The 25419-nt window shown below is 35.2% G+C and overlaps 1 protein-coding gene across 2 annotated transcripts in view; it reads right to left on the reverse strand.

Annotated features, from left to right (window-relative positions):
- Positions 1–19283, reverse strand: part of LOC149784842 (inactive serine/threonine-protein kinase ULK4-like) — a 132543-nt gene extending 113260 nt beyond the window's left edge. Inside the window, exons 1-7 of one of the 2 annotated variants that reach the window (XM_089978407.1) lie at positions 19178–19283; positions 15135–15300; positions 12810–13049; positions 8884–9040; positions 6356–6457; positions 5531–5614; positions 3429–3507 (exon numbers count right to left, since the gene is read on the reverse strand). In XM_089978407.1, the coding sequence (XP_089834533.1) occupies positions 3429–3507; positions 5531–5614; positions 6356–6457; positions 8884–9040; positions 12810–13049; positions 15135–15272 (800 nt within the window). In that variant the 5' untranslated portion in view covers positions 15273–15300; positions 19178–19283. Of the gene's footprint in view, positions 1–3428; positions 3508–5530; positions 5615–6355; positions 6458–8883; positions 9041–12809; positions 13050–15134; positions 15301–19165 lie in introns of both variants that reach the window. The other variant, XM_089978406.1, reaches the window with a different exon arrangement.
- Positions 19284–25419: the final 6136 nt, after the last annotated feature.

The following is a 25419-nucleotide window of genomic DNA, read 5'->3' on the forward strand; positions in this document are numbered from 1 at the left end:
ATAAAATCTCCAGTGTTAAGGCAAGTAATGATGATTCTATCTCAAAACATCAATAATAAATCTAGCCACAACACAAAACAGATGCCCAGATGTGGGTTAATCCACTGGAACAACCCAACTGATACACATTATTTGTCACATACTCCAAGTATGGTCTCAATTTCACTTTATGATCTCACTCTGAGAAAGAATTTTTTAAAAAATTTAAAAAGTTGTTTAATTCAACTCTTACTGATTCTAAATCAAGGTAGGAACTAGGTCAACATTAGATACAAAGTTTCTATTATTAGTTGTTTACGAAAAACAGTCAGGTCAAATAGAGCTGAACTGAATTTCTGGAAAATGTCAAATCCAGTAAATAAAGTTACATTACAACAACATGTAATGGAATAAAAAAAAATTAAAACTAACAAACAATTAAATTAAATCAAATATAAATTAAATCAAATATACATAACATACTGCAGGTAGAAAATTGCTGCCATGCATGCAAAACTACTCCAAGATTGACAAGGAGTGTCTGTACTGGTGTGGGAATTAAGAACATTTTTGGGGAGGGCATTGGTCCTTCAAAATAGACCATCACGATCTCATGTAATTAAACAAAGCAAAACTCGAGACCGATGTGTTGGAAATAGATTACACAGACATACCCTTTCTGGATCAAAGTGATCAGAGGGTCAGAAGTAGAATGTGATTGGTAGATCATTTTACCATGTAATTCTAGTACTGTAAATATAATGTACAGTGTGTGTTTCTGTAATTATAATGTAGTGTGTGTTTCTGTAAATATAATGTACAGTGTGTGTTTCTGTAAATATAATGTAGTGTGTGTTTCTGTAAATATAATGTACAGTGTGTGTTTCTGTTCACAAACCAGGATTTTCTAAAAGTGTTGCCACCATTTTTTAAGGTGGAAAGTATTGTCACAGAATCACATGCATGCATAACATACATCATTTCCTTTGCACATGACCATGTTGCATATACTACATGGCTTTAGTGATTATATTTTCAGCCAATAGGTACTGTTTGACTGTTTGGAGAGGATGTCCATCAGGTTGCTTTGGAAGTCTTGATCTATCTGATATGTTTAGCTGTCTGTGTTTGGCTGTAAGGATGGTTATTTGGCCACTGTAGAACTGTAAAGCTGTCTGTGTATGCTGTCTATATTTGGCAGCTGTATAGCTGTTTGTCCATCTGTATGTGCCTGGAAGCTGGAGGTGTGACTTTAGCTGTAGAGCTAACAGGTTGGCACTCAGTGGATTGTTGTATAACTGAGGACATTGGCTCTGAGGAAAATAAGTTGATACTCAGTGGATTGTTGTATAACCTGAGGACATTGGCTCTGAGGAAAATAGGTTGGCACTCAGTGAATTGTTGTATAACTGAGGACATTGGCTCTGAGGAAAATAGGTTGGTACTCAGTGGATTGTTGCATAACCTGAGGACATTGGCTCTGAGGAAAACAGGTTGGTACTCAGTGGATTGTTGTATAACCTGAGGACATTGGCTCTGAGGAAAATAGGTTGGTACTCAGTGGATTGTTGTATAACCTGAGGACACTGGCTCTGAGGAAAGTAGGTTGGTACTCAGTGAATTGTTGTATAACCTGAGGACACTGGCTCTGAGGAAAATAGGTTGGTACTCAGTGAATTGTTGTATAACTGAGGACATTGGCTCTGAGGAAAGTAGGTTGGTACTCAGTGAATTGTTGTATAACCTGAGGACAGTGGCTCTGAGGAAAATAAGTTGGTACTCAGCTCTGAGGAAAATAGGTTGGTACTCAGTGGATTGTTGTATAACCTGAGGACACTGGCTCTGAGGAAAATAGGTTGGTACTCAGTGAATTGTTGTATAACTGAGGACATTGGCTCTGAGGAAAGTAGGTTGGTACTCAGTGAATTGTTGTATAACCTGAGGACAGTGGCTCTGAGGAAAATAAGTTGGTACTCAGCTCTGAGGAAAATAGGTTGGTACTCAGTGGATTGTTGTATAACCTGAGGACACTGGCTCTGAGGAAAATAGTGGTTATTTCATGTTGAGGTACCAATGCTTCAGTACAAATGGTCTGCAGTGAACAATGAGAACTCTTGATGAATCCTTAGACAAACTGGGTGGAGCAGACCATGTATGATAGCTCTTTGATCATCCAACAGAGCAATGGGACAAAAGATAATTGGAGGTTGTCAACTGGATGCCACAAATTATGTGTTCCTTATTTTGAATTTAACAGTATCACTATTTGAGTGAAAATCATGTATATCTGTATATGCCCCACTTGTGGATCAAGTATAATTCATATTTTTATAAATTCCAAACTTCATTCACCCTTGATAAATATTATTTACAGCTTTGTAAATCCACAGTTTGATTACCCTAAGTGGTATATTAATAACTGTTTACTTTTGTTTAATTTCTAAACATTGATCACTCATGGTGACAGATACATAAATAAATCATGCTTGTTTAACTTCTATTCATTAATTCTTGTTATTTACTCATTTAAGTTACATGCTATGATTTGTTAAAGTCATTAACAATATCATTTTCCTTACATCAGTTGTTTATCTCAGTGCACATCACTCTGTTAAATCTGTTGTTGGAATTTATGCATATGTTTGGTGTCAGATTTAATCTTTTTTCAATCACATTATAATTAAACAATTTAACATCTCATTTATGAAATTATCTTAATGTCTTTCTTATAATTCTAATCCAAACCCTGATCATCCTGTTACAATTGGTCTTAGTGTCTTTCTTAAAATTCTAACCCCAACCCTGATCTTTCTTATACTTCTAATCCCAACCCTGTCTCTTTCTTATAATTCTAATCCCAACCCTGATCTTTCTTATACTTCTAATCCCAACCCTTATCTTTCTTATAATTCTAACCCCAACCCTGATCTTTCTTATAATTATAATCCCAAACCTGATCTTTCTTATAATTCTACTCCCAAACCTGACCATCCTGTTAAAATTGGTCTTAGTGTCTTTCTTATACTTCTAATCCCAACCCTGACCTTTCTTATACTTCTAATCCCAACCCTGTCTCTTTCTTATAATTCTAATCCCAACCCTGATCATCCTGTTACATTTGGTCTTAGTGTCTTTTTATAATTCTAATCCCAACCCTGATCTTTCTTACACTTCTAATCCCAACTATAATCTTTCTTATAATTCTAATTCCAACCCTGATTTTTCTTATAATTCTAATCCCAACCCTGATCATCCTGTTACAATTGGTCAAATTGAGATTTATCGGCATTCAGCAAAAAGGGGCCTATTTGGGGCATTTAATATCAGGAACAAATAGGATCCATACCCACCATAAGAAGCTCCAGGAGTTATTTGGGTGTGCTAAAATGAGGGAATGGTGTATGTAATGTATAAAAGAAATATATATTCCACGTTAACTAGAAACTCACCTTTTGTTTGGATCCTTCGTCAATAAACCTTCAATCAAACTGAGAAAATCTGGAGATGGCTTTGCTGAAAATCTTGCTCCTAAAAAAATGTATTTGGTTTACTATACATGCAATAAAGCTAAGTACAATTAGGCTGGATGTTTCATTTTCAAGCCGCATCCTTAATGAATAAAAAGTATTAATGCTTCTTCATCCACCTGCCTGTCTGCCCAATGGTTTTCAGTTTGAGTCATTGTGACATGTCATTTGTGTTCCATGAACACATTTGGGAATTTTAAATGCAATTCATGAACACTTTTGCAAAAGACCTGTCATCAACAGTTACTGTACTTTCTACAAAGAACCATCACATTTAGTCACTGTACTTTCTACAAAGACCCATGATATTTAGTTACTGTACTTTCTATAAAGATGCATCACATGTATTTTCTACAAAGATACATCACATTAAGTCACTGCACTTTCTACAAAAACACATCACATTAAGTCACTGTACTTTCTACTAAGACACATCACATTAAGTCACTGTACTTTCTACAAAAATACATCACATTAAGTCACTGTACTTTCTACAAAAACACATCATATTGTCACTGTACTTTCTATAAAGATGCATAACATGTATTTTCTACAAAAGACACATCACATTAAGTCACTGTACTTTCTACAAAAACACATCACATTGTCACTGTACTTTCTATAAAGATGCATCACATGTATTTTCTACAAAAGACACATCACATTAAGTAACTGTACTTTCTATAAAGATGCATCACATGTATTTTCTACAAAAGACACATCACATTAAGTCACTGTACTTTTAACTAAAGACACATCGCATTAAGTCACTGTACTTTCTATAAAGATACATCACATGTATTTTCTACAAAAGACACATCAAATTAGGTCACTATACATTCTACAAAGACAAACCACATTAAGTCACTGTACTTTCTATAAAGATGCATCACATGTATTTTCTACAAAGTCACATCACATTATGTTCTGACCTATTTAGAAACTCTAAAACTTAATCCCAAATTTTAATGTGCACAACTAAGTAATTTCTGAAAAATAATAAATGAGTGGGCCTTCACAAAAAATGCAATTCTGTATATTAGTATTTGTATTATTTGTAAATAGTTATCTAACTCACCTCTATAAATGTACTGAAGGTTGACTTTTATCCAAATTCAAAATGTACTAATGGTTGACTTCTATTCTAAATTCAAAATGTAACAATGGTTGACTTCTATCCTAATTCAAAATGTATGAATGGTTGACTTCTATCCTAATTCAAAATGTACCAATGGCTGACTTCTATTCTAAATTCAAAATGTACTAATGGTTGACTTATACTGTATATTCAAAATGATCCAATGGTTGACTTCTATTCTAAATTCAAAACATACTAATGGTTGACTTCTATTCTAAATTCAAAATGTACTAATGGTTGACTTCTATTCTAAATTCAAAATGTACCAATGGTTGACCTCTATTCCAAATTCAAAATGTACCAATGGTTGACTTCTATTCTAAATTCAAAATGTACCAATGGTTGATTTCTATTCTAAATTCAAAATTTACTAATGGTTGACTTCTATTCTAAATTCAAAATGTACTAATAGCTGACTTCTATTCTAAATTCAAATTGTACTAATGGTTGACTTCTATCCTAATTCAAAGTGTACGAATGGTTGACTTCTATCCTAATTCAAAATATACCAATGGTTGACTTCTATTCTAAATTCCAAATGTACCAATGGTTGACCTCTATTCCAAATTCAAAATGTACCAATGGTTGACTTCTATTCTAAATTCAAAATGTACAATTGGTTGACTTCTATTCTAATTCAAAATGTACTAATGGTTGACTTCTATTCTAAATTCAAAATGTACTAATGGCTGACTTCTGTTCTAAATTCAAAATGTACCAATGGTTGACTTCTATTCTAAATTAAAACTGTACTAATGGTTGACTTCTATTCTAAATTCAAAAGAGTATGTATCATTAAGAATCAAAGCCATGACACAAGCACTTGCAATGACCTTGACTCAATAAAATATCCTTCACTGCTAATTGTTTCTAGAACAAAAATTACCTTTGACTTTAGGAGGTGGAAAGTCTTTGTGCTGAATTTTATCCTTAAGCTGTTCTTCAGATTCAGCAAGGAATGGGGGATGCCCTTTTAAAGGAAACATAGACAATGATTAATTGTATAAGATCAGTGCTCATCTACGGAAATTAAATCTTTACTTCATAGAGTCTTTATGACTGTATTTTTCTATTTTACCATTAGATTTGCTTCAATGAGAAAGAAAGAAGATTCTTAAATAGACATGTAGGTTTTGTTGCAAAAGTCCATGTCTTTTACTATTAGATATTGTGGATATAGAGCCCAGTATGATTTTCTATGAGAGTTATGTCTTTTCACATTTCCATAATATCAATAAGTGCTATATAATATGATTTAACTGAATGCAAAACCATTATAGCTTTCAGAATAAGTTGATACTGTTTAAAGTGTTTAAATATTATGTAAAAATTGTGGTATTCTACAGATCATGGACCTCCTCCACTAATCGCCACTGCCAAGATTTGTGTCAGATTTTCCTTTCAAATTATATTCTTAGCTTGTATATCTAAATTATACCTCCTTTTTATGCACAAGTGAGATAGTAAGTTTATAACATGGATACAATTATAAAAATTAACACATTATGATTAAAAACTGAGCAATCAGAAAACAATTTTCTATTATTTTCATTATGCTTTTCATTGCTGGTAACTGCAGAGAAAAATGCATGGTCAAACCAGGGCATGAACCTCGCTAATTCTAGATGGGAGCCCAAATATTTAAGCTATACAAGCCCATGAACCCAACCTGTTCAAATGACATGCTACATACAAAATTATTTATTTGTACCTGTGAACATCTCATAGAAGACACACCCAAGAGACCACAGGTCACTCATAATGGTAACTTCTCCTCCCTGGATCACTTCAGGAGCAGAGTAATTCAGTGATCCTAAAAAATCAACAAATTCTAAAACAAACATGTCTAGCATGAACATATTATATTTTGTGAGACATCGAAGACTGTGTTAATGTACTGAATGTCCACATGCCGTTTGAAAAATAACTGATGTGATTCTGTTTATATGGTGCTTTTGTTTAACATCGCAAAAATCCTCTTATGCTGTTTAAAAATTGTCCAATCATGTGGAAAAGACTTGATTATATGCAATGTAAATTATTCAGCCAGAAATGTTTAATGATACAAAAAATTTATGGCCAAAAGATTACCAAACTTTTTACAGCCAGAATATGTTCATATTATTTTTAACTGAAGACTGGACCATAATACAAATATGAAAGCAAAAACAGTAGACAAACACAGAAATATTTTTCAGGCTTTGGCATTATTGTACTACAGCAATCTGGATAGAATTTCTTACATGATTCAATGGGATTTTCCCATTTATGAAATGTCTGTACAACTGTTATCTATTTCTTACATTCAGACTTTTAATAAACTTTGAGGAGATATTTTGAACTACATATAAGCATTTTAAAAAAAGGAAAGAAAATATTGAGATCATTGTGCATACTGATGCTACCAATGGCACATGTGGGCATGTGAGAAAGCTTGCCAGAAGCTTCTCGTGGGTCGGTGGTTCTTCCCGGGGTTTTCCTGGGTTCTTCCTCCACCATTAATACTGGCTGCCATGTAGTCTATCGTGTGCTGAATAATGGTGTCAAACCATACAACAACAACAACAACAACCAATGGCACATTATTGATACTGATGTTATCAATGGCACATTATCAATACTGATGTTATCAATGGCACGTTATCAATACTGATGCTACCAATGGTACATTATCAATACTGATGTCACCAATGGCAAATTATCAATACTGATGCTACCAATGGTACATTATCAATACTGATGCTATCAATGGTACATTATCAATACTGATGTTACCAATGGTACATTATCAATACTGATGTTACCATTGGTACATTATCAATACTGATGTTACCAATGGCACATTATCAATATTGATGCTACCAATAGCAGATTATCGACAGTGATGCTACCAATGGCACATTATCAATACTAATGTTACCAATGGTACATTATCAATACTGATGTTACCAATGGCACATTATCAATACTGATGCTACCAATGGCACATTATCAACACTGATGCTACCAATGGCACATTATCAACACTGATGCTACCAATAGCACATTATCAATACCAATGCTATGAATGGCACATTATCAATACTGATGCCACCAATGGCACATTATCGATACTGATGCTACCAATGGCACATTATCAATACTGATGCTACCAATGGCACATTATCAGCATTTATACTACCAATGGCACATTATCAATACCGATGCTATGAATGGCACATTATTAATACTGATGCCACCAATGGCACATTATCCATACTGATGTTACCAATGGCACATTATCAATACTGATACTACCAATGGCACATTATCAACATTCATACTACCAATGGCACATTATCAATACCGATGCTATGAATGGCACATTATTAATACTGATGCCACCAATGGCACATTATCGATACTGATGCTACCAATGGCACATTATCAATACTGATGCTACCAATGGCACATTATCAACATTTATGCTACCAATGGCACATTATCAATACCGATGCTATGAATGGCACATTATCAATACTGATGCCACCAATGGCACATTATCGATACTGATCCCACCAATGGCACATTATCAATACTGATGCCACCAATGGCACATTATCGATACTGATGCTACCAATAGCACGTTATCAATACTGATGCTACCAATGGTACATTATCAATACTGATGCTACCAAAGGTACATTATCAATAATGATGCCACCAATGGCACATTATCGATACTGATGCCACCAATGGCACATTATCGATACTGATGCTACCAATGGCACATTATCAATATTGATGCTACCAATGGCACATTATCAATACTGATGCTATCAATGATAGATTATCAATGTGATGCTATCAATGGCACATTATCAATACTGATGCTACCAATGGTACATTAAAATGCATGTGAATGCTGTGCAAATTTGCTAATATATAAGTGTGAATTTGCACATGTGCAAATGTACAAACCATGTGCAAATTTGGATAATTATATGAATGAACAAATACATCCAACTAATAAAGATTCTACACAAGAATAGGTTAAATTTACTAAAAAGATACTTGTACAATACATGTTACCACTTAACTGATGGCTGGTACATGATATTAAGAGGCTGGCATCATATCCAACTGAAGTAAGCTCTGAAGTTAAAAAACACACACACACAAACACACATATACATACACAAACACATACAAACAAATCTAGAGCTAGATGTCATTCCTATCTGTGTGCAATAGAAATACCTGTGGTCTTTAGTTTTCTATCCTCCATCTGTGCCTCAGTTGCCCAAGTCTCCCCAGCCTCTGCAAACTTTTGGAAGAGTTCCTCAAGGTTTTCTCCTTCAACTTTTGACAAACCAAAGTCTGCATACTTCAGGATACCTGGTCCATCCAGCAAGATCTAAAAGCAGTCAATACAGGGCAAGTAGTGAATACAGGGTAAGCAGTGAATACAGGGAAGTAATCAATCCAGGGCAAGTGGTAATTATTGTGCAAACAGTCAATACAGGGCAAGTTGTGAATACAGGGCAAGCAGTGAATACAGAGAAGTAGTCAATACAGGGCAAGTGATAATTAATGGGCAAGCAGTGACTACAGGGCAAGTAGTGAATACAGAGTAAGCAGTAAATACAGGGAACTAGTCAATACAGGGCCAAGTGGTAATCTATACAGGGCAAGTTGTGAATACAAGGTAAGCAGTGAATACAGGGTAAGTAGTGAATACAGGGAAGTAGTCAATACAGGGCCAAGTGGTAATCTATACAGGGCAAGTTGTGAATACAGGGTAAGTGGTCATTAATGGGCAAGCAGCCAATACAGGGCAAGTAATGAATACAGGGTAAGCAGTGAATACAGGGTAAGTAGTGAATACAGGGAAGTAGTCATTACAGGGCGAAGTGGTAATTAATGGGCAAGTAGTGAATACAGGGCAAGTAGAGAATACAGGGTAAGTAGTGAATACAGGGAAGTAGTCAATTGCAGGGCAAAGTGCTAATTAATGGGCAAGCAGTCAATACAGGGCAAGTAGTGAATACAGGGTAAGCAGTGAATACAGGGAAGTAGTCAGTACAGGGCCAAGTGATAATCTATAGGCAAGCAGTCAATACAGGTCAAGTAGTCAATACAGGACAATTAGAGAACACAGGATAAGCAGTGAATACAGAGAAGTAGTAAATACAGGGCAAGTGGTAATTATTGGGCAAGCAGTGAATACAGGGCAAGCAATCAATGCATGGGAAGTAGTGAACACAAGCCAAGTAGCGAACACAATATGTGTAAATTTGAACATTTTACCAAATTGTAACTCTGATTGCTTAAGTTCTACTGACAACTACTGGTTTTTATAACAACATTCCTTTCATTTTTGTTTCTGCTTATTATGGTCAAACCTTTTTTACACCACAGAGGTGTCAAGCAGTTCAAACATACACCACAGTGGTGTCAAGCAGTTCCAACCTACACCACAGGTTTGTCTTCAGGGGCTAAATATAATCCCAATCCACAAGTAATTGGGTTCCAATCTCAACATAAACAATTTCAACAGCATGCAATTCCCAATGTCAGCAATTTAATCCTGAACAATGAATACCAGGCTGATCAAATATTTGCATCTAGGCCTCATCAATACCAGACCTTATTAATACCAGGCCTCATGAATACCAGGCTGATCAAATATTTGCAACTAAGCCTCATTAATACCAGGTCTTGTTGTTACCAGGCCTCATGAATATCAGGCTTCATCAATACCAGACCTTATTAATAACAGGCCTCATGAATACCAGGCTGATCAAATATTTGCATCTAGGCCTCATTAATACCTGGCCTCATTAATACCAGACCTTATTAATACCAGGTTTCATGAATACCCGGCTGATCAAATATTTGCATATAGGCCTCATTAATACCAGGCCTCATCAATACCAGACCTTATTAATACAAGGCCTCACAAATACCAGGCCTCACAAATACCAGGCCTCATAAATACCAGACCTTAATAATACCAGGCCTCATGAATACCAGGTTGATCAAATATTTGCATATAGGCCTCATTAACAACTTAATATTCCAAGAAAATCCGTTTTCAATATAGCTTACCACAATGTTGGTACACTTTACATATGGTGTTTGTGGCTTATTATTTTCAATCTGTTAAACATATCACTTTCTCTGAATTATTTTATTGGTCCAATTAAAATTAAGCCAATCCTTATTCTGTATTCTCATTACTGACTGATCGTGACCATCTGAATCCAGTATTCTTACTACTGACTGACCGTGACCATGGGAATTCAGTATCCTTACTACCGACTGACCATGACCATGGGAATTCAGTATTCTCACTACTGACTGACCAAGACCATGAGAATTCAGTATTCTCACTAGTGACTGACCGTGACCATGGGAATTTACTATCCTCACTAGTGACTGACCGTGACCATGGGAATTTCTATTACTCTACCTACCTGAAGCAATCTATTACAATCAACTGCTAATCAATAAGCGAGTGGACATTAAAAAACATTGGTGACTATTGTAGAAACAAACAGCATAGGTTATGTAGGTCAGATTTCCTCATTTACTCTTCAAAAAGTTCACCAAATGATAATCTGAAACTAAAACAAGAGTAAACCCATGAGACATTTGCCTAGTTAAACCAGAAATGTGGGTAAACCAAGAAAATCCTGCATCTGTAATGCTAGTAGCATACAATATTGATCAAATATTTCAAAGATCAATCAAACAAACTCACATGCTGATAAAAATTGTGTCTGTAAATCCTGGTCTCTCCACAGCAAACATTTTGCAAAACCACAGCACTAAGAAACATTTAATTAAAAAATCAATGACTGCTGCATACTGCTAAATCACATAATGCAGATATCTGGCCATTAAAAAAACTAATCACTGCTAAATCACATAATGCAGATATCTGACCATTAAAAAAACTAATCACTGCTAAATCACATAATGCAGATATCTGGCCATCAAAAAAAAAACTAATCACTGCTAAATCACATAATGCAGATCACTGGCCATTAAAAAAACTAATCACTGCTAAATCACATAATGCAGATATCTGACCATTAAAAAAACTAATCACTGCTAAATCACATAATGCAGATATCTGGCCATTAAAAAAACTAATCACTGCTAAATCACATAATGCAGATATCTGGCCATTAAAAAAAACTAATCAGTCAATAAATATGACCATCCAAAGTAAAATCCAACACAAGCAAACTCTCTTTCATTCCACATTCAGTGGCTACCCCATAACTTCCAATATCTCGAAAGTGAAAAATGCAATTGTATCTATCAATAAGTGTAACTGCTGTCAATGTTTGTGGTGGAATACACACATTTTTCATGAAAAGTCACACTGATATAGATGTACAGGGCCCTACAAGTCCTTTACCTGGCAGTCTGAACTAAGTTGTGTATCCAGGAAATCCTCATGAAAGTGTTGGACATTATAATAACATTTCCTGGTTAATTGTTCAATGAACATTAAAGAAAGTTTCTTTCTTAAAGTATTATTTTGAATAACTGCTATTTGAAAGCATCGTTTAATTTGTTAAATAGTATGTAATATCAACTCATTCTTGGGACTATTTTTTCTTTGCACTGTAATTTTGTCATCCCTGAAACTGATTTGCACTGTAATTTGTCATCCCTGGGACTATTTTATTTTTTGCACTGTACTTTATCATCCCTGTGACTATTTTTTCTTTGCACTGTAATTTGTCATCCCTGGGACTATTTTGTCTTTGAACTGTAATTTGTCATCCCTGAGACTATTTTGTCTTTGAACTGTAATTTGTCATCCCTGGGACTATTTTATTTTTTGCACTGTACTTTATCATCCCTGTGACTATTTTTTCTTTGCACTGTAATTTGCATGTATAACGTTTAAGGCAGCAATATATATTTTGGAAATTCATTTGTTCTTCTATCTCTTTATGTTTATATCTTAAATTATCAAATGTGTGATAAACAGAATCTCAAATGAGTAATGATTTAAGATCACAATTTCCAATTTTTCCTCACTATGGCTTGTAAAAGATGGAAATTATTCAAATCATTTCATAAATTCACTATTAAATCATTACATTTTAAATCCTATATGTATTTTTTTTAAAATTATGATGTTCCCTCAAGCTGAAACTTACCTTTGATGGTCGTAAATCACAGAAAAGAATACCCAGAGAGTGTATGTAGTGAAGCCCAGTAACAAGGTCAAGGCCAAATGTTCGGACTGAGCTTTCTGGACAGAACTTGTCCTGTTGTATCAAGGTGTCCAGGCTTCCTCCTGTACACAGTTCCACCACTAGCCATAAATGGTTACTTGTCTCATACCACTCATAGAATTTAACCATGTTATTGTGATTAATATCATGGGTCATCCGCACCTGAAAAAAATAGGCAGATATGTGAAATTTCAAGCGAAAAAGAAGCAGTGTTGTGCCTAGGATCCCAGGGGCAGGGGACACTGCATTGTCTGTCTTTCAAATCTGGGGGACACACAACATTTTTCAAAGGGACAATGGAAAACGCTACACAGTACTTAATGCACAAGTACTGCTAAAACACAATGAGATAATATTATTTCTCTGAAATTTTGTCACCATAACTTTGCAGACTGCACTTTACTATCATCTTTTCTGTGGATACTAACATTATTGTAACAAAAGTTTTATAATGTGCTCAAGTAACACATGAAAATATTAATATGTTTGAACATCTGATTCACCTGAAAGAAGCTGCATCATGGAATTTTCCACTTTGGATCTTGGTCTCATTTTCATTTAGTGTTTCTTCAATATATACCAACTTTTTTCTGAACTACTTTTCTTTTAAAATTTGTAATTCAGTGATTAAATTGCATATTTGCATAAATTTAGTCTCTTCTCTCATTAATTCAACCTTGAAATAAATTAAACCTTTGTATCTATAGGTGCGCTTTCATCCTTGAAAATATAATACACTTGTGGCCTTCAAAGACTTTACAATGCAAGTCAGCAGACTATACCATAAACCCTGATAGTTTAAATCCCCAAATATCTTGTTTAAAATTGGTATTATTTGCCAGTTTACAGTTTTAATTGCCATTAGCAACTTTGATCATTGCTAAAGCGAAGATAGACAGTGAAAGAAATGCATTATTGAAAAGTAGAAGGCAATTTTGTCTTCACCAAAAAATTTGCCCAGTGGATGCAGTCAAAATTTGGGATGATACATGACAGAAAGTTGCAGGAAACAATCCTTGTACATTAGGAGGAAAATAAGCAAAATTGTGTGTCTATAATATCGTAGGTGGTGGAAGAGTGGAGACCATTATAAGATATATCAATATTATAATGGCTCTCTATTATGTAAGTTTAACATAAGACAATAATCCATGGTAGCCTTGATTAAAAATTCAAATGGGTATCCTGGGTACTTGGGTACCCACCTGTTGATAATACCCCGGGTAATAAAATGAGCCATAGGTATCCATTTACCGTAAACAACTTTTCTGCCAGTGCTTGTAAAGGCTGCACTCATTTTGTTTTCAATTTGACAATCCTGTGATTGAGCCACAAAATACATGTAATGTTTCAGTGCTAAGCAGAGGTCTGCCTCTTGCTATAAATAGTTGACTTTAATCCCACAGCTTGTTCTCCCAACTGACAATTCTTTCATGAGTGTGGTACAGTGGGAAGTAACATAGGGTAGTTATTTGATCTTGCCACACAGATGACGTTTTCAGTTGCAACCATTAATAGATTTCACAAATTGTAGGATCATAGTGTTACTTACAAAGCAAAAACTCAGTCACAAAATAAGCATCCGCACATAACACTGAGGCCAAGGAAAGGGAGTCAGATGGTATTTATTACTACTAGACCCCATTAATTTACTAGATGTTCATGAAGGATTTTAGAACTTTATCGGACAATGAAGCTGAATCCTTGCATGTTGCACCAGATGCATTAGGTAGTGATACTGTGAATTTAAAAAATGTGGACTTACCTTGAGGTTTGTACACATTTAATACCATTTCCCTTTGACTGGGTATCCGGGTGACCAATCATTATGATCGACAGGTACCCAGTAGAAGTTTTCTAAAATTATGACAGCTTTACTCTTGATCCTGTTTTTGTAAACTGTGAAAATCAGACTGGTCTTGCATGTAATGCCAATCATTGCTAGGTCTTTGTTTAAATATAGTTAACCATATATATATACATACATATATATATATATATATATATATATATATATATATATATATATATATATATATATATATATATATATAGCACAGAAGACCGACACAGAAATAACAATTTTAATTCACATTTCAAGACAAATTTCAAGCCCTGACAGATGAACAGACAGGCTGAGAACTAGGCAAAATCGTAAGACTAAAATTAGGGGATAAACATGCAATTTACCATTGCTGGATCATATATTAGAAGGCAAATCTAAATGTAAATTATTGAACAACTTACTGTATTTGTGACTTCTGGTCTCTTGCATTTTTCAATACAGTGAATGGCAACAAAATTAATAGTTCCTTTTCGTCTTCCTTTATAAATTATTGAGTGATCTCCCCTTCCAAGCTCTTCATACAGAACAAAATTTTCCATGTTTGCAGGTAATTCTAATCACTAGGATCTGAAAATATAAAATTTTACATTACTGATTTATATTTACTTGGTGAAAATTATCTATCATATTAATACATGCATTATTTTTTATATACTATCAAAAAGGAACAAAGTAAGTTATGCTAAAAAACTATATACATTATCAGTATAAAACAGTCTTAATACATCTCGGTATTTTCACAAATTTTACTGATTTTAAATCTCTTCGTTACTGAAAAATATGTAGTACATGTAACAAACATATTCCCAAGGATTTCTCAGGGTAATTGTAAGCCTGTAAAAAAAACTTGATTATTAGAGCATTTATCATGAGTATATTGCTAAAATAGCAAATCACGCATGATTTTAAAATAATTTTCACTGGGACTGGGTCTATTATTGGCCTCTAAAGAGTCTTTTAAGAAAAGACTACATCTGATTATAAGTATGCTGCATACTGCATCATATCACAATGTTTCTGTTCTGTGGTCATGCAAATGAAATATGCTACGAAACCATCTCTATATACAGGCAATCAACATGAAAGATAATAATAATAATAATGATGTTAATGTTTTAAAAGTTGTTCAGCCAAAATATCTAGCACAGTGCTCAGCTACAATTATCAAATGTTGAACTGAACTGAGCTATATTTCAATCAGTTCCTGCAAGCAACAAGACACCCTGCAGCACAGAATATGTCTGCATGAGTCTTATTGACTTTAAGTAATAGGACTGCAGAAGACACATACCAGTTAGTCGATGAGAGTCGGAGACTCTAAAACTGTCTTACTTGGAAATGGGAGCTAAGTGCCTTTCCCAAGCACAAACCAATGCAGTCGACTCTGGCTAGCCTAGGCCAGCATCCCAAGCACAAACCAATGCAGTCGACTGGCTAGCCTAGGCCAGTATCCCAGGCACAATCCAATGCAGTCGACTCTGGTTAGCCTAGGCCAGTATCCCAAGCACAAACCAATGCAGTCGACTCTGGCTAGCCTAGGCCAATATCGAACCTGCAACTGCAGATTACAAGTCCAATACTCTATCAAATGAGCTACTGCAGCTCCCTTTGTATGCAGTGGCATCTTTCTTTAACTATATGTATGTCTAAGATTTTATGGATTAATTCCTTAAAAAAAACTTACTCAGACCCAAAACCTGTGTATCAGTAATTTTAAAATCAAATGAAAACTTTAAAGGATATATTATAGAATCTGACAATTACAAGATGAATGTTTCTTATACAAACTTTACAATTCCATGTCAGAGAGGAAGTTTAATACCCAAATAATAAAACCAGTAAGGTTTGACATAACACTTCGATGCTCACAGATGCAACAGGAAGAGGCCAGAGTAGTCATGCCTCAAAGTAGCAACCTGGGACAATGCTAGAGAGTGCCTGCAATCAGTATTTAGATTTTCTCAAAATGGCAACCTCATTAGCCCTGGAACTTTCTCTTCTTTCTATGCAAAAAGCCGACGTTATTACATCCAAATATATTCATGGTTTAAAGTCAACTGTCTTATATTTGGTGTATTTGATATTGGGCCTTCGTATTCGGTTGAAATAAATGAGAACATTATTTTTCAAAATGAAGGAAAACTAAATAAATAAATATATAAGCTGACCTTCACCTACTTTTAAAATACATTGGAGATCATTTTACGAAAATAATGCTACATTTTGTGTGAATATTTGTGGAAAACCCCTAAATTATGTCTGTTAATAAGTCACCCATGCTAGCCATGCTAGCAAGAACAGTAACTCTTCCCAACATGTTGGTCCATAACAATGTAAGCAATGGTAACAATACAGTATAAATTGAGTAAAAAACACAAAAACTTCATTATAATAAGGTGGACATTTATTAAAAAAATAATCAGATTATACACGTTTTCATTCATTATACTAAATGTATTAAAAATGTTTGGTAGTGTAATGTATTTTCAAGGTGTGACTTGGACTTTATTTACAAATGACGAGTGATACCAAGAGGCATTGGTAGGCAAATTCAATTTAAAATTTTCATGTTCACTATAGGCAAAAAGATGTAAAATTTTAATTATTTTGAAGAAAAGAACACCAAGTCATGGAACTCATTGTGAAAATAAATTATTCTGAATAATGACATTATAATGAACAAGCAATCAATCTGTACCATATCACTTTATTTTTAAAAAAACAACAATAAAAAATCATAAATATTTTGTTCCAGTTCCTTCTCTTGCTCTATCTTTTCAATATTTAATACTACTTCATGAACTGTATAATAGTGCTCAAAATATATTAGAATTATTAATATAATAAACTTGATATCCAAAACTAAATGCTGCAACATACACAGTTTACACCTTAGAAATGCAGATTTGCTGTAATAATAAATTAGTGGAAAACCTGTACAGTATGAAAGAGTGAATGAGGGATTTTTCAAGAATTCTGTCCATGTGAATGACATACATTGTTGAATTTTGAAAGTATTTAATGTAAGTTATTTTTCTGTTTGTTTATTTTGTCTTTAGTTTTAAAGACGAAAACTGACCAAAATATCTTATAATAATTTAATTCTCAAGTGGCAACTGTTGTCTACTAAACTGTGATTTCAGATCAACATATATGTACAAGAATATTATAACGATTATGAACTATTCTGAGAGTAAGACATAATTTGTGTACAACTCGTCATTATCTTATTTTTGTGAGAAATGATTGTGGGAGGCTGTTTAAAAAAGGCACTAAAAGGCTTAAGTACCCATAACAATGAAAAAGTCAATTTATTATTAAAGCTGAATATTCACAAAACATTTATATATTACCATATGTAAGAAATATGCAAATTTCAGCTTGAAATAACCATGAAGTCAAGATTTTGCAAAAGTAACCAAAGATGAATATTCAAGTGGTGGACAGTGCAACTGTTTCAATGCATGCTGTGAATTTATTTGAAAAGATATCATAAAGAGGAGTTCAATTTTGAATTCTGCACACACAAATTATGCATAAAGCATTAAATTTTAAGAGCAACATATCATTTCAACATGTGTATGACTCAAGAATATAGTATTTCATACAAGCATGGGGATGGGGCACTTGATAATAAGGCATAGAAGGCTTCCGAAGTACTTTGAATGTAGGAATGGTCTATTTATTCTTACAGCTGAATATTCATCGACCATTGCTATATAACCATATGTAAGAAATATGCAAATGTCAGCTTGAGATAACATGAGGTCAAGATTTTGCAAAAAGTAACCAAGACCAATATGACAAACGGTGAACTGTATCTGAATGATTCCTGTGAATTTATCTGAAAAGATATCATGAAGATGAGTTCATTTTTAGAATCAGCACACATGGATTATGTAGAAAACATTCCATTTGTATTTATTCTAAAATTCAAAAAACATTTGCTGCACAAAGCACCGTCAACACCTTGTTTAGAATACTGTTCAACAGCACAGTTCATCATAGTGAGAGTGAGAGCAAAGGAAGGGATTAAAAGCCCTTCCACTATCTCTGCACACATTTTGCTGTGGCTTCATTTGAATAATGGCTCTGCTCACCACACTTTCTCATAGTCACAGCTGCCTATCGCAGCGGAACTGAGTTAGTGTTAATAAAATGGACTTTGTTTACTGCTTATGACCCCGGTGAACATAGAGTTTAAGAGAGAGAAAAAGAGAGAGAGAGAGGAGATTCTGAAATTGCTGTGCAATTAATAGTTTCTGGACAAGAATATATCACTGCAATGTCCAAGCTTCCAAATAAATAATACAAATTCTCTGAATATGTATCGAAAACTGGTGCTGCATTAGAATAGTAGATTGGATTCAACATATACGTCATAAATAAAGAAACAACATCTTTGGATACATAACATTTAAATAAACTGTACCTTTAAATAAACCTGGAAATGTCAAATGTTTGTCTCTTTAGCATGACAGATTAATTATTAATACTGGTGTTTTGATTTTACACGTTTCCCTCGTAAGAATTTGTTTGATTAAGATCAATTGATCTGAGTAGAATAGACGCTTGGTCACAGTAGCGCTATAAAACCTGAAAACTGGTACATAATGCACTGCTGACGAAATTCATCGTCATGAAATCCGTACAAAACACACCATTTTCTACATGATTGAAAATATTCAAAGGCAAGCCGCAAGAAATCAAGTCTATTAGAGTTGCCTAAGACAGTTTTAGTTAAAGAGAAGCATGCACGATCTTCAGTAAAGTAAAAGAAAGAAAACTCAAACATTTCATCTGTCGGAACATTTCACATGACTGGGACGTAATTTACAGTTGTATAAATTTAGACCATGAAAGTAAACAGGAAATACTCGTTCTGCTTTAAAATAGAGGATACATGGAATGGATTACCTCGAACGATTGTGGAATATAAAAGTTTTTTTTTTTTTTTTAATGGATAAATACTGGTATAGTCAATAGCCTAGCTGTTTTTCAATTTTCAGGAGAGCGTTATAATCGGACATGGTCAAATAAACACAGAAAGAGTATAACACCGAGGGACTACCATGAACCTTTTGCAAAATAGCACACCAGAGTTTCCACAATTGATTGACAACATCCTTTTGCCAGAATTGTATGTATTTGCGTGTCATCGTTGATTAAGGTTTTGTTATAGTTGTCATCGTCATCATATTGATCATGTTTTCATTTCTTCCTTTCTTCTTCTTTAGTGTCATAGATGTTTTAAAGATAATGATCGATGAGAGTGTTTTTAGGACATCAGACAAAACTTAAATGACAGAAGCGTAATTGCTTCGATGTGTGTGTGTGTGTGTGTGAGAGAGAGAGAGAGAGAGATGGCAAAGGATGTAACGATAAGCTTTTGAAAAATATGTACGAACTAGCTTCTTGGATGACCAAATTTGCTGAATTCGTAAATTATAGCAACAACATTGTTATTTTTCAGCATCCTCTTTAAATTGATTATATATGTTGATCATCGACCAGTTTTATCTACTAATTATTTGGTGACCATTTAGCCGCATGAAAACTAGCGTTCATTTTCGGGAATGTATTGGCTATAGTTGTCAGAAAAGTCAACTTAAATGCTCGACTTGTCCGAAAATTGTATGCAGATCATCATTTAGTTCTAAACCAAATAAACAAACAAAGAGGCAAAATATTTAAAAATAAAACGAAAGATCAGTATCCTGAATTATGAATATGTTGGACAATTACTGCCTTCAGCCGGCACTCTAAATCGTATATTCTCTGCGTATTGAATTTCTTTTAGTTTTCTTCTGTCTATAAATATGCTAATGCAGTCACACTTTACTATTAAGCATTGGGAGGTGCGTAGTCTAGAATAAAGGAAGGAAGGTAGCAATAGACATAAGAGTAATTATAGAAAAGGCAGAAGTGAGTAAAAGAGTGTCATTCTACGTGTACGTCCCTTCATCCTCAGACCAATCCGTTGACCTAAGCGATGATGAAATGATAGAACCTTAACCTGCACAGCACTGAGAATTTGAATGTAACTTCGGAATGGACCTGCTGGTAGGATACCAAGTCTGGAGCTTCTGCAGTTATTGACGTTAATTTATTGCAAGTCCCTATTGCACCTTTTACTTCCTCGTTGTTGATTTAGAGGTTGAGGCGCAGGAAACCAAGGTTACTATTCCTGTTTTTCACTATCTTGTCTGTGTGCCTTTTTCAAGAGAGGTCTCTGGAGAATTCGACCCAAAGATATTTTGCAGCCTGCCCAGTAGCTAACATGTGTCCCATAAGAGTGTATGTAGACAGGATTGATAATTTCTTCCTGTAAAAGCTTGGAATGCTGCATATTTCTGGGTGGAAGGATATACTCCAAGTTCATTCCAGAGAGCTCAAGTCTTCTTGTACGATCTGGACGTCCTTGGGGGCATTAAATTCCATGTAGACTATACAGTCGTCTGAAAACAATCTTGTGTTGGATTTGACACTCACATGTATGTCATTGATGAACACCAAGAAGAGTACGGGTCCCAAAACACTCCCTTGAGGTACTCCGATAACAAACCGTTGCGAGGTCTGATGTTGCTCAGTCTACGATAAGCATTTGCGATCAGTCTGTCAGGAAATCTGTGATCCATTTCAGAGTATTATCCCTGATGCCATAGTGATCCAATGTACGAAGGAGTCTTGATGGGGGACACGCTCGAAAGCCTTACTAAAGTCATGGACCGCAAGGTCATACTGCTTTTCTCTAAGGATTTGGTGAGCTCATCCATAAGGGTTATGAGCTGCGTTTTTAAGCTTCGTCTGGCGCGAAGACAGTGTTGGCAGTTTGTTAGGATGTTGAAATGATATAGATAATGCATCAAGTTGTTGTCTATGATGTGTTCAAGCACTTTGAAGCAGATACTTGTACTGAAGACAGTTCGATAATTGCTGGATGTCAGGCATTGATGGGTAACCATCTCCATGAAGGCTGAGTAGGTCACTCTTGTCCTCTTGTGTGAAGACTGACTGGTATTGACTATTCAGTATCTTGGCCTTGTCGGATGCGTCTGAATGTATTTTCCCCGTGTTCCTTGGGGATGGGGGGAGAGCACACCACAGTTGTCTCCACGTAAGGATTTTACGTAGTTCCAAAATCTCTTCTGTTTGTTTGATTGTTGTTCTTGATTTGGATTTCCAACTTCCATCAAGTTTTCAATATATGTCCAGCAGGCCTTAAGTTGAAAGTGTTGGGGTCTTGCTTTTGCATCACGATATAGATTCCGATCTCTTGCGTTTCCTGTCTTGTTTCCAGATATGGGTTTGGATGGTATAAATTTATTCATTAACCGTTTGATCTTCTCAAAAAGTTTCCATGTGTCATTTGCAGAACGGTTATCTGTTTCGTGTGTGAATGACTCTTGTGACGTTTTCATTTCTTCATGTATCTAGTCATAGTCTTCATTCTTGTATTCATTGGTCGTAGACTGGACACTATATAAACTGCTTCATGGTCAGTAATTCCTGTATTCATTGGTCGTAGACTGGACTATATCTAAACTGCTTCATGGTTAGCAGTTCCTGGTATAACATTAGATTTGTTGATTAATGCTTTGTTGTTGTGAAGAACAGATCAAACAGATATGAGGTAAATTCAGTTACCCGCTTTGCTGCATCTACAACCTGTTTCAGGAATGAGTCCTTTATGATATTTAATAGCTGTTGGCAATGAGCGTTGTTTATGGCTTGTGGTAGTGGACACATATTTTCCCAGTCAGTATCCGCTATGTTAAAGTCTCCTCCTAGCCATAGGTGCGCACCGCGTGGGATTCTTGTAAGGCACGAGTGATGGTGTTCTTGCTAGTTTGGATCAGGACGGAGGTTTATAGAAGGCGCCCATGTATAGGTATGTTGCCCCTTTAACCTTGATTTTGCCCCAAACTATCTCAAAGTTTTTGTCAGCTTTATGTTATTCTGGCTTTCAGCTGGCATACTGGTCAGATACGATGACAAATACACTAACCCAATGGGATCCCTCTGGACAATCTTTGCGGTAGGACATGAAGTTTGCTGGGAATACTTAAGATGAACTTATGTTGCTGTCTAGCCATCATTCCGTACAAATAACAACGGTGGCTTGAGTAGAGATAACATTACTCAGTAATCTCTGTCTCCAGGCCCCTTTGTTGATTGGTAGTTGATGACTAGGATTATCATTGGCAAGTCAGTTCTAATTCCAGTGGGACCAAGTATTGTAGAGGTGCTTCGCCGCTTGTGTGGAGATGAAGTAGCAACTAGGTTGCTGAAGCTTATCTCAATGTCAGCTTGGGTGCTGTCGCTATTGCAGGGATAACTGTTACTGATATCGAAGAGAAATGTGTCACATATACCAGCAAAGAAATTTGGCAAACCACATTGAATACAATCCAAGCTTACATTATAGATAATTTTAACACGGCATCTGGCATGACCATTCACTTTTGATGATACAATACTTCGCATGAGTCGCAGCACACATAAAGTGTTGTCGATCAACAGGCTTTGTTGCAGACCCCACAAGGAATCTTGATGGTTCTTGGGCCCGGATTTGGTTCTTATGCATATGATTCAGCTAACAGTGAAACACTATGACCATCATTGGGAGCTTAACATGAATTTAACATTATGGCCGGTTCTCTTAATTGATCATGGACGGGTTATTATGGGGTCCTGTAGGACAATGAAAATGGGTGGGGCACAGTAGGGCTTTGACATGGTAGAGCCACAATGGGGAGAAAGGGAAATTAAAATATCCACCCAATGGATTTTGTTGGCGTTGAAATATTTTAACTTTTTAAACTGCACGTTTGCAAAACAAGGTAACAAATTCAAATTCAATGTAATATTTCGAGTTCTTTGTATATTTAAAGTTTTATTTTTAAACAACAAGCAAAAGATTACAATGGTAGGCGACGAGTGTCTGTACTTGTGAAAAAAATAATGATTTTATCCGTAGCTGGGAAATGAGGAAGAAATTAAAATATCTTTATTTTAGCAATATTCTTTGTATGTTATGGCATGATAACTAACGTAAATACTTACAAACGGACACTCATCATTACAAACCATTGTATTGTAAAACAAGGGCATGATATTGTAAGATGTCTAAATCACACTTTTACATACAAATACTCGTTCTTGCATACCATCATCTGCACTGAAAGGTGTAACATTATTTCATTGGGTCTTTATATAGAGAAAAAAAAAACAGTCGAATAAAACCGTGCCCTTTTGGCTAATGCCATTATGGAATTATCATATAACTCTGTCTAGAAGCTCGAAGTGAAGCGACGGTGACGTCAACAATGTTCTTTGTGACCCGACTAAAATGTAGGTAGTCTTGGCAAAAGTGTAATCTAACCATTTGCAACTACTCATATCGAGAGAGTTATTGTTGTTTAAGTAAAAAACGTATATTTTTGCACTGAGGATTATCGCCTTATCTAAACTGCAAGCAATGTGATTTTCAGGAAATGTCATCGACAACATACACTTAAATTCCCAGATTCAGGACTTCTAAGAGATCTTCGCAAAAAAAAAACAAAAAAAAAAAAAAAACATTTGTTTCTATCACTGATTTGTTTTCTTCAACGTTGTTTGTGTTGAAAAGACCGTGTTTGGCCAAAGAAAGAGATCGTTTTCGACATCGTATCACATATATCAGATTGAAATCTTCCTTATGGATCGAATTTAGCAGTCCCGATGAATTAACAGCTTCAAAGATGATCAACAAATTCAAGACGGGCAATAATCCAATGATAAGTCTGACATCACTGATTGAACAGTGGTAGTGTTTCTGATCCACATGTCGCCTTTCTTAGGTAAGGGACGATGGTTGAAAAGCGTCACCGGTTGATCAACTTCCGACCCGCAATGAAAGTATAGTCAAAATTGACAACGGCAAAGACGACACATGTTTGCCTAGCGACATCGGGGTTGCTGGAGCAGTTGCAGACAAAATCGATACGTCAGGATGATAATGATTATGGGTGAGAGTTAGAAACTCGCACTTGTGCAAGCAAAGTAAAGAATTAGTGACTCTTTTGGAATAAGCAGGTATTTCTAAAGAGGTCGAATGATATCGTTACGAGATGCATGAAATTCCAGAGGTTTCATACCCTCGCTATACCTTAAAAGTTCATAAGTTATGTAAGGACATCTCTGGGTTTGAGTACCCGATCCTTAGAACGGAAGAAAATAAAATACATCCACGTGTACCATAACCAAAATCATATTGACTTTATTACCAATATTAAATGATTTCTTGGATAATTATAATATTACGAAGTATGTGATAATGCATTAAACAACTGGGAGCAACATTTACATCCCAGATTCAGACAGACAGACGTCGTCACTGCTTGGCGTCGAGTCCTTGTCTTCCCGAGGTAAAAGTACATATTCATTGTTCCACATATTTGTGCATCAGTCTTGTTACGACCGACATCGAATGAAACAAATCGAACAAAGGAAGATCGCTTGTAAACATTACAAGTTTGTCAAAAAAAATGTGGACAGAGCTTCCGTTCCAAATCGAGACCTTGAATGTAGCAGCAGAGAGGGTGAACAGACCACTTAAGGGAAGGGTCACCCTTGTGTTTAGACCAAAAAAAATAGTGACCCTTCATAGAGGTCAATACCACGTCTACGATTATTGTTTGT

The sequence above is a fragment of the Sinohyriopsis cumingii genome, chromosome 13 (genome assembly GCF_028554795.1).
Source record: "Sinohyriopsis cumingii isolate HCF-2022 chromosome 13, ASM2855479v2, whole genome shotgun sequence".
Classification (NCBI taxonomy): Eukaryota; Metazoa; Mollusca; class Bivalvia; order Unionida; family Unionidae; genus Sinohyriopsis; species Sinohyriopsis cumingii.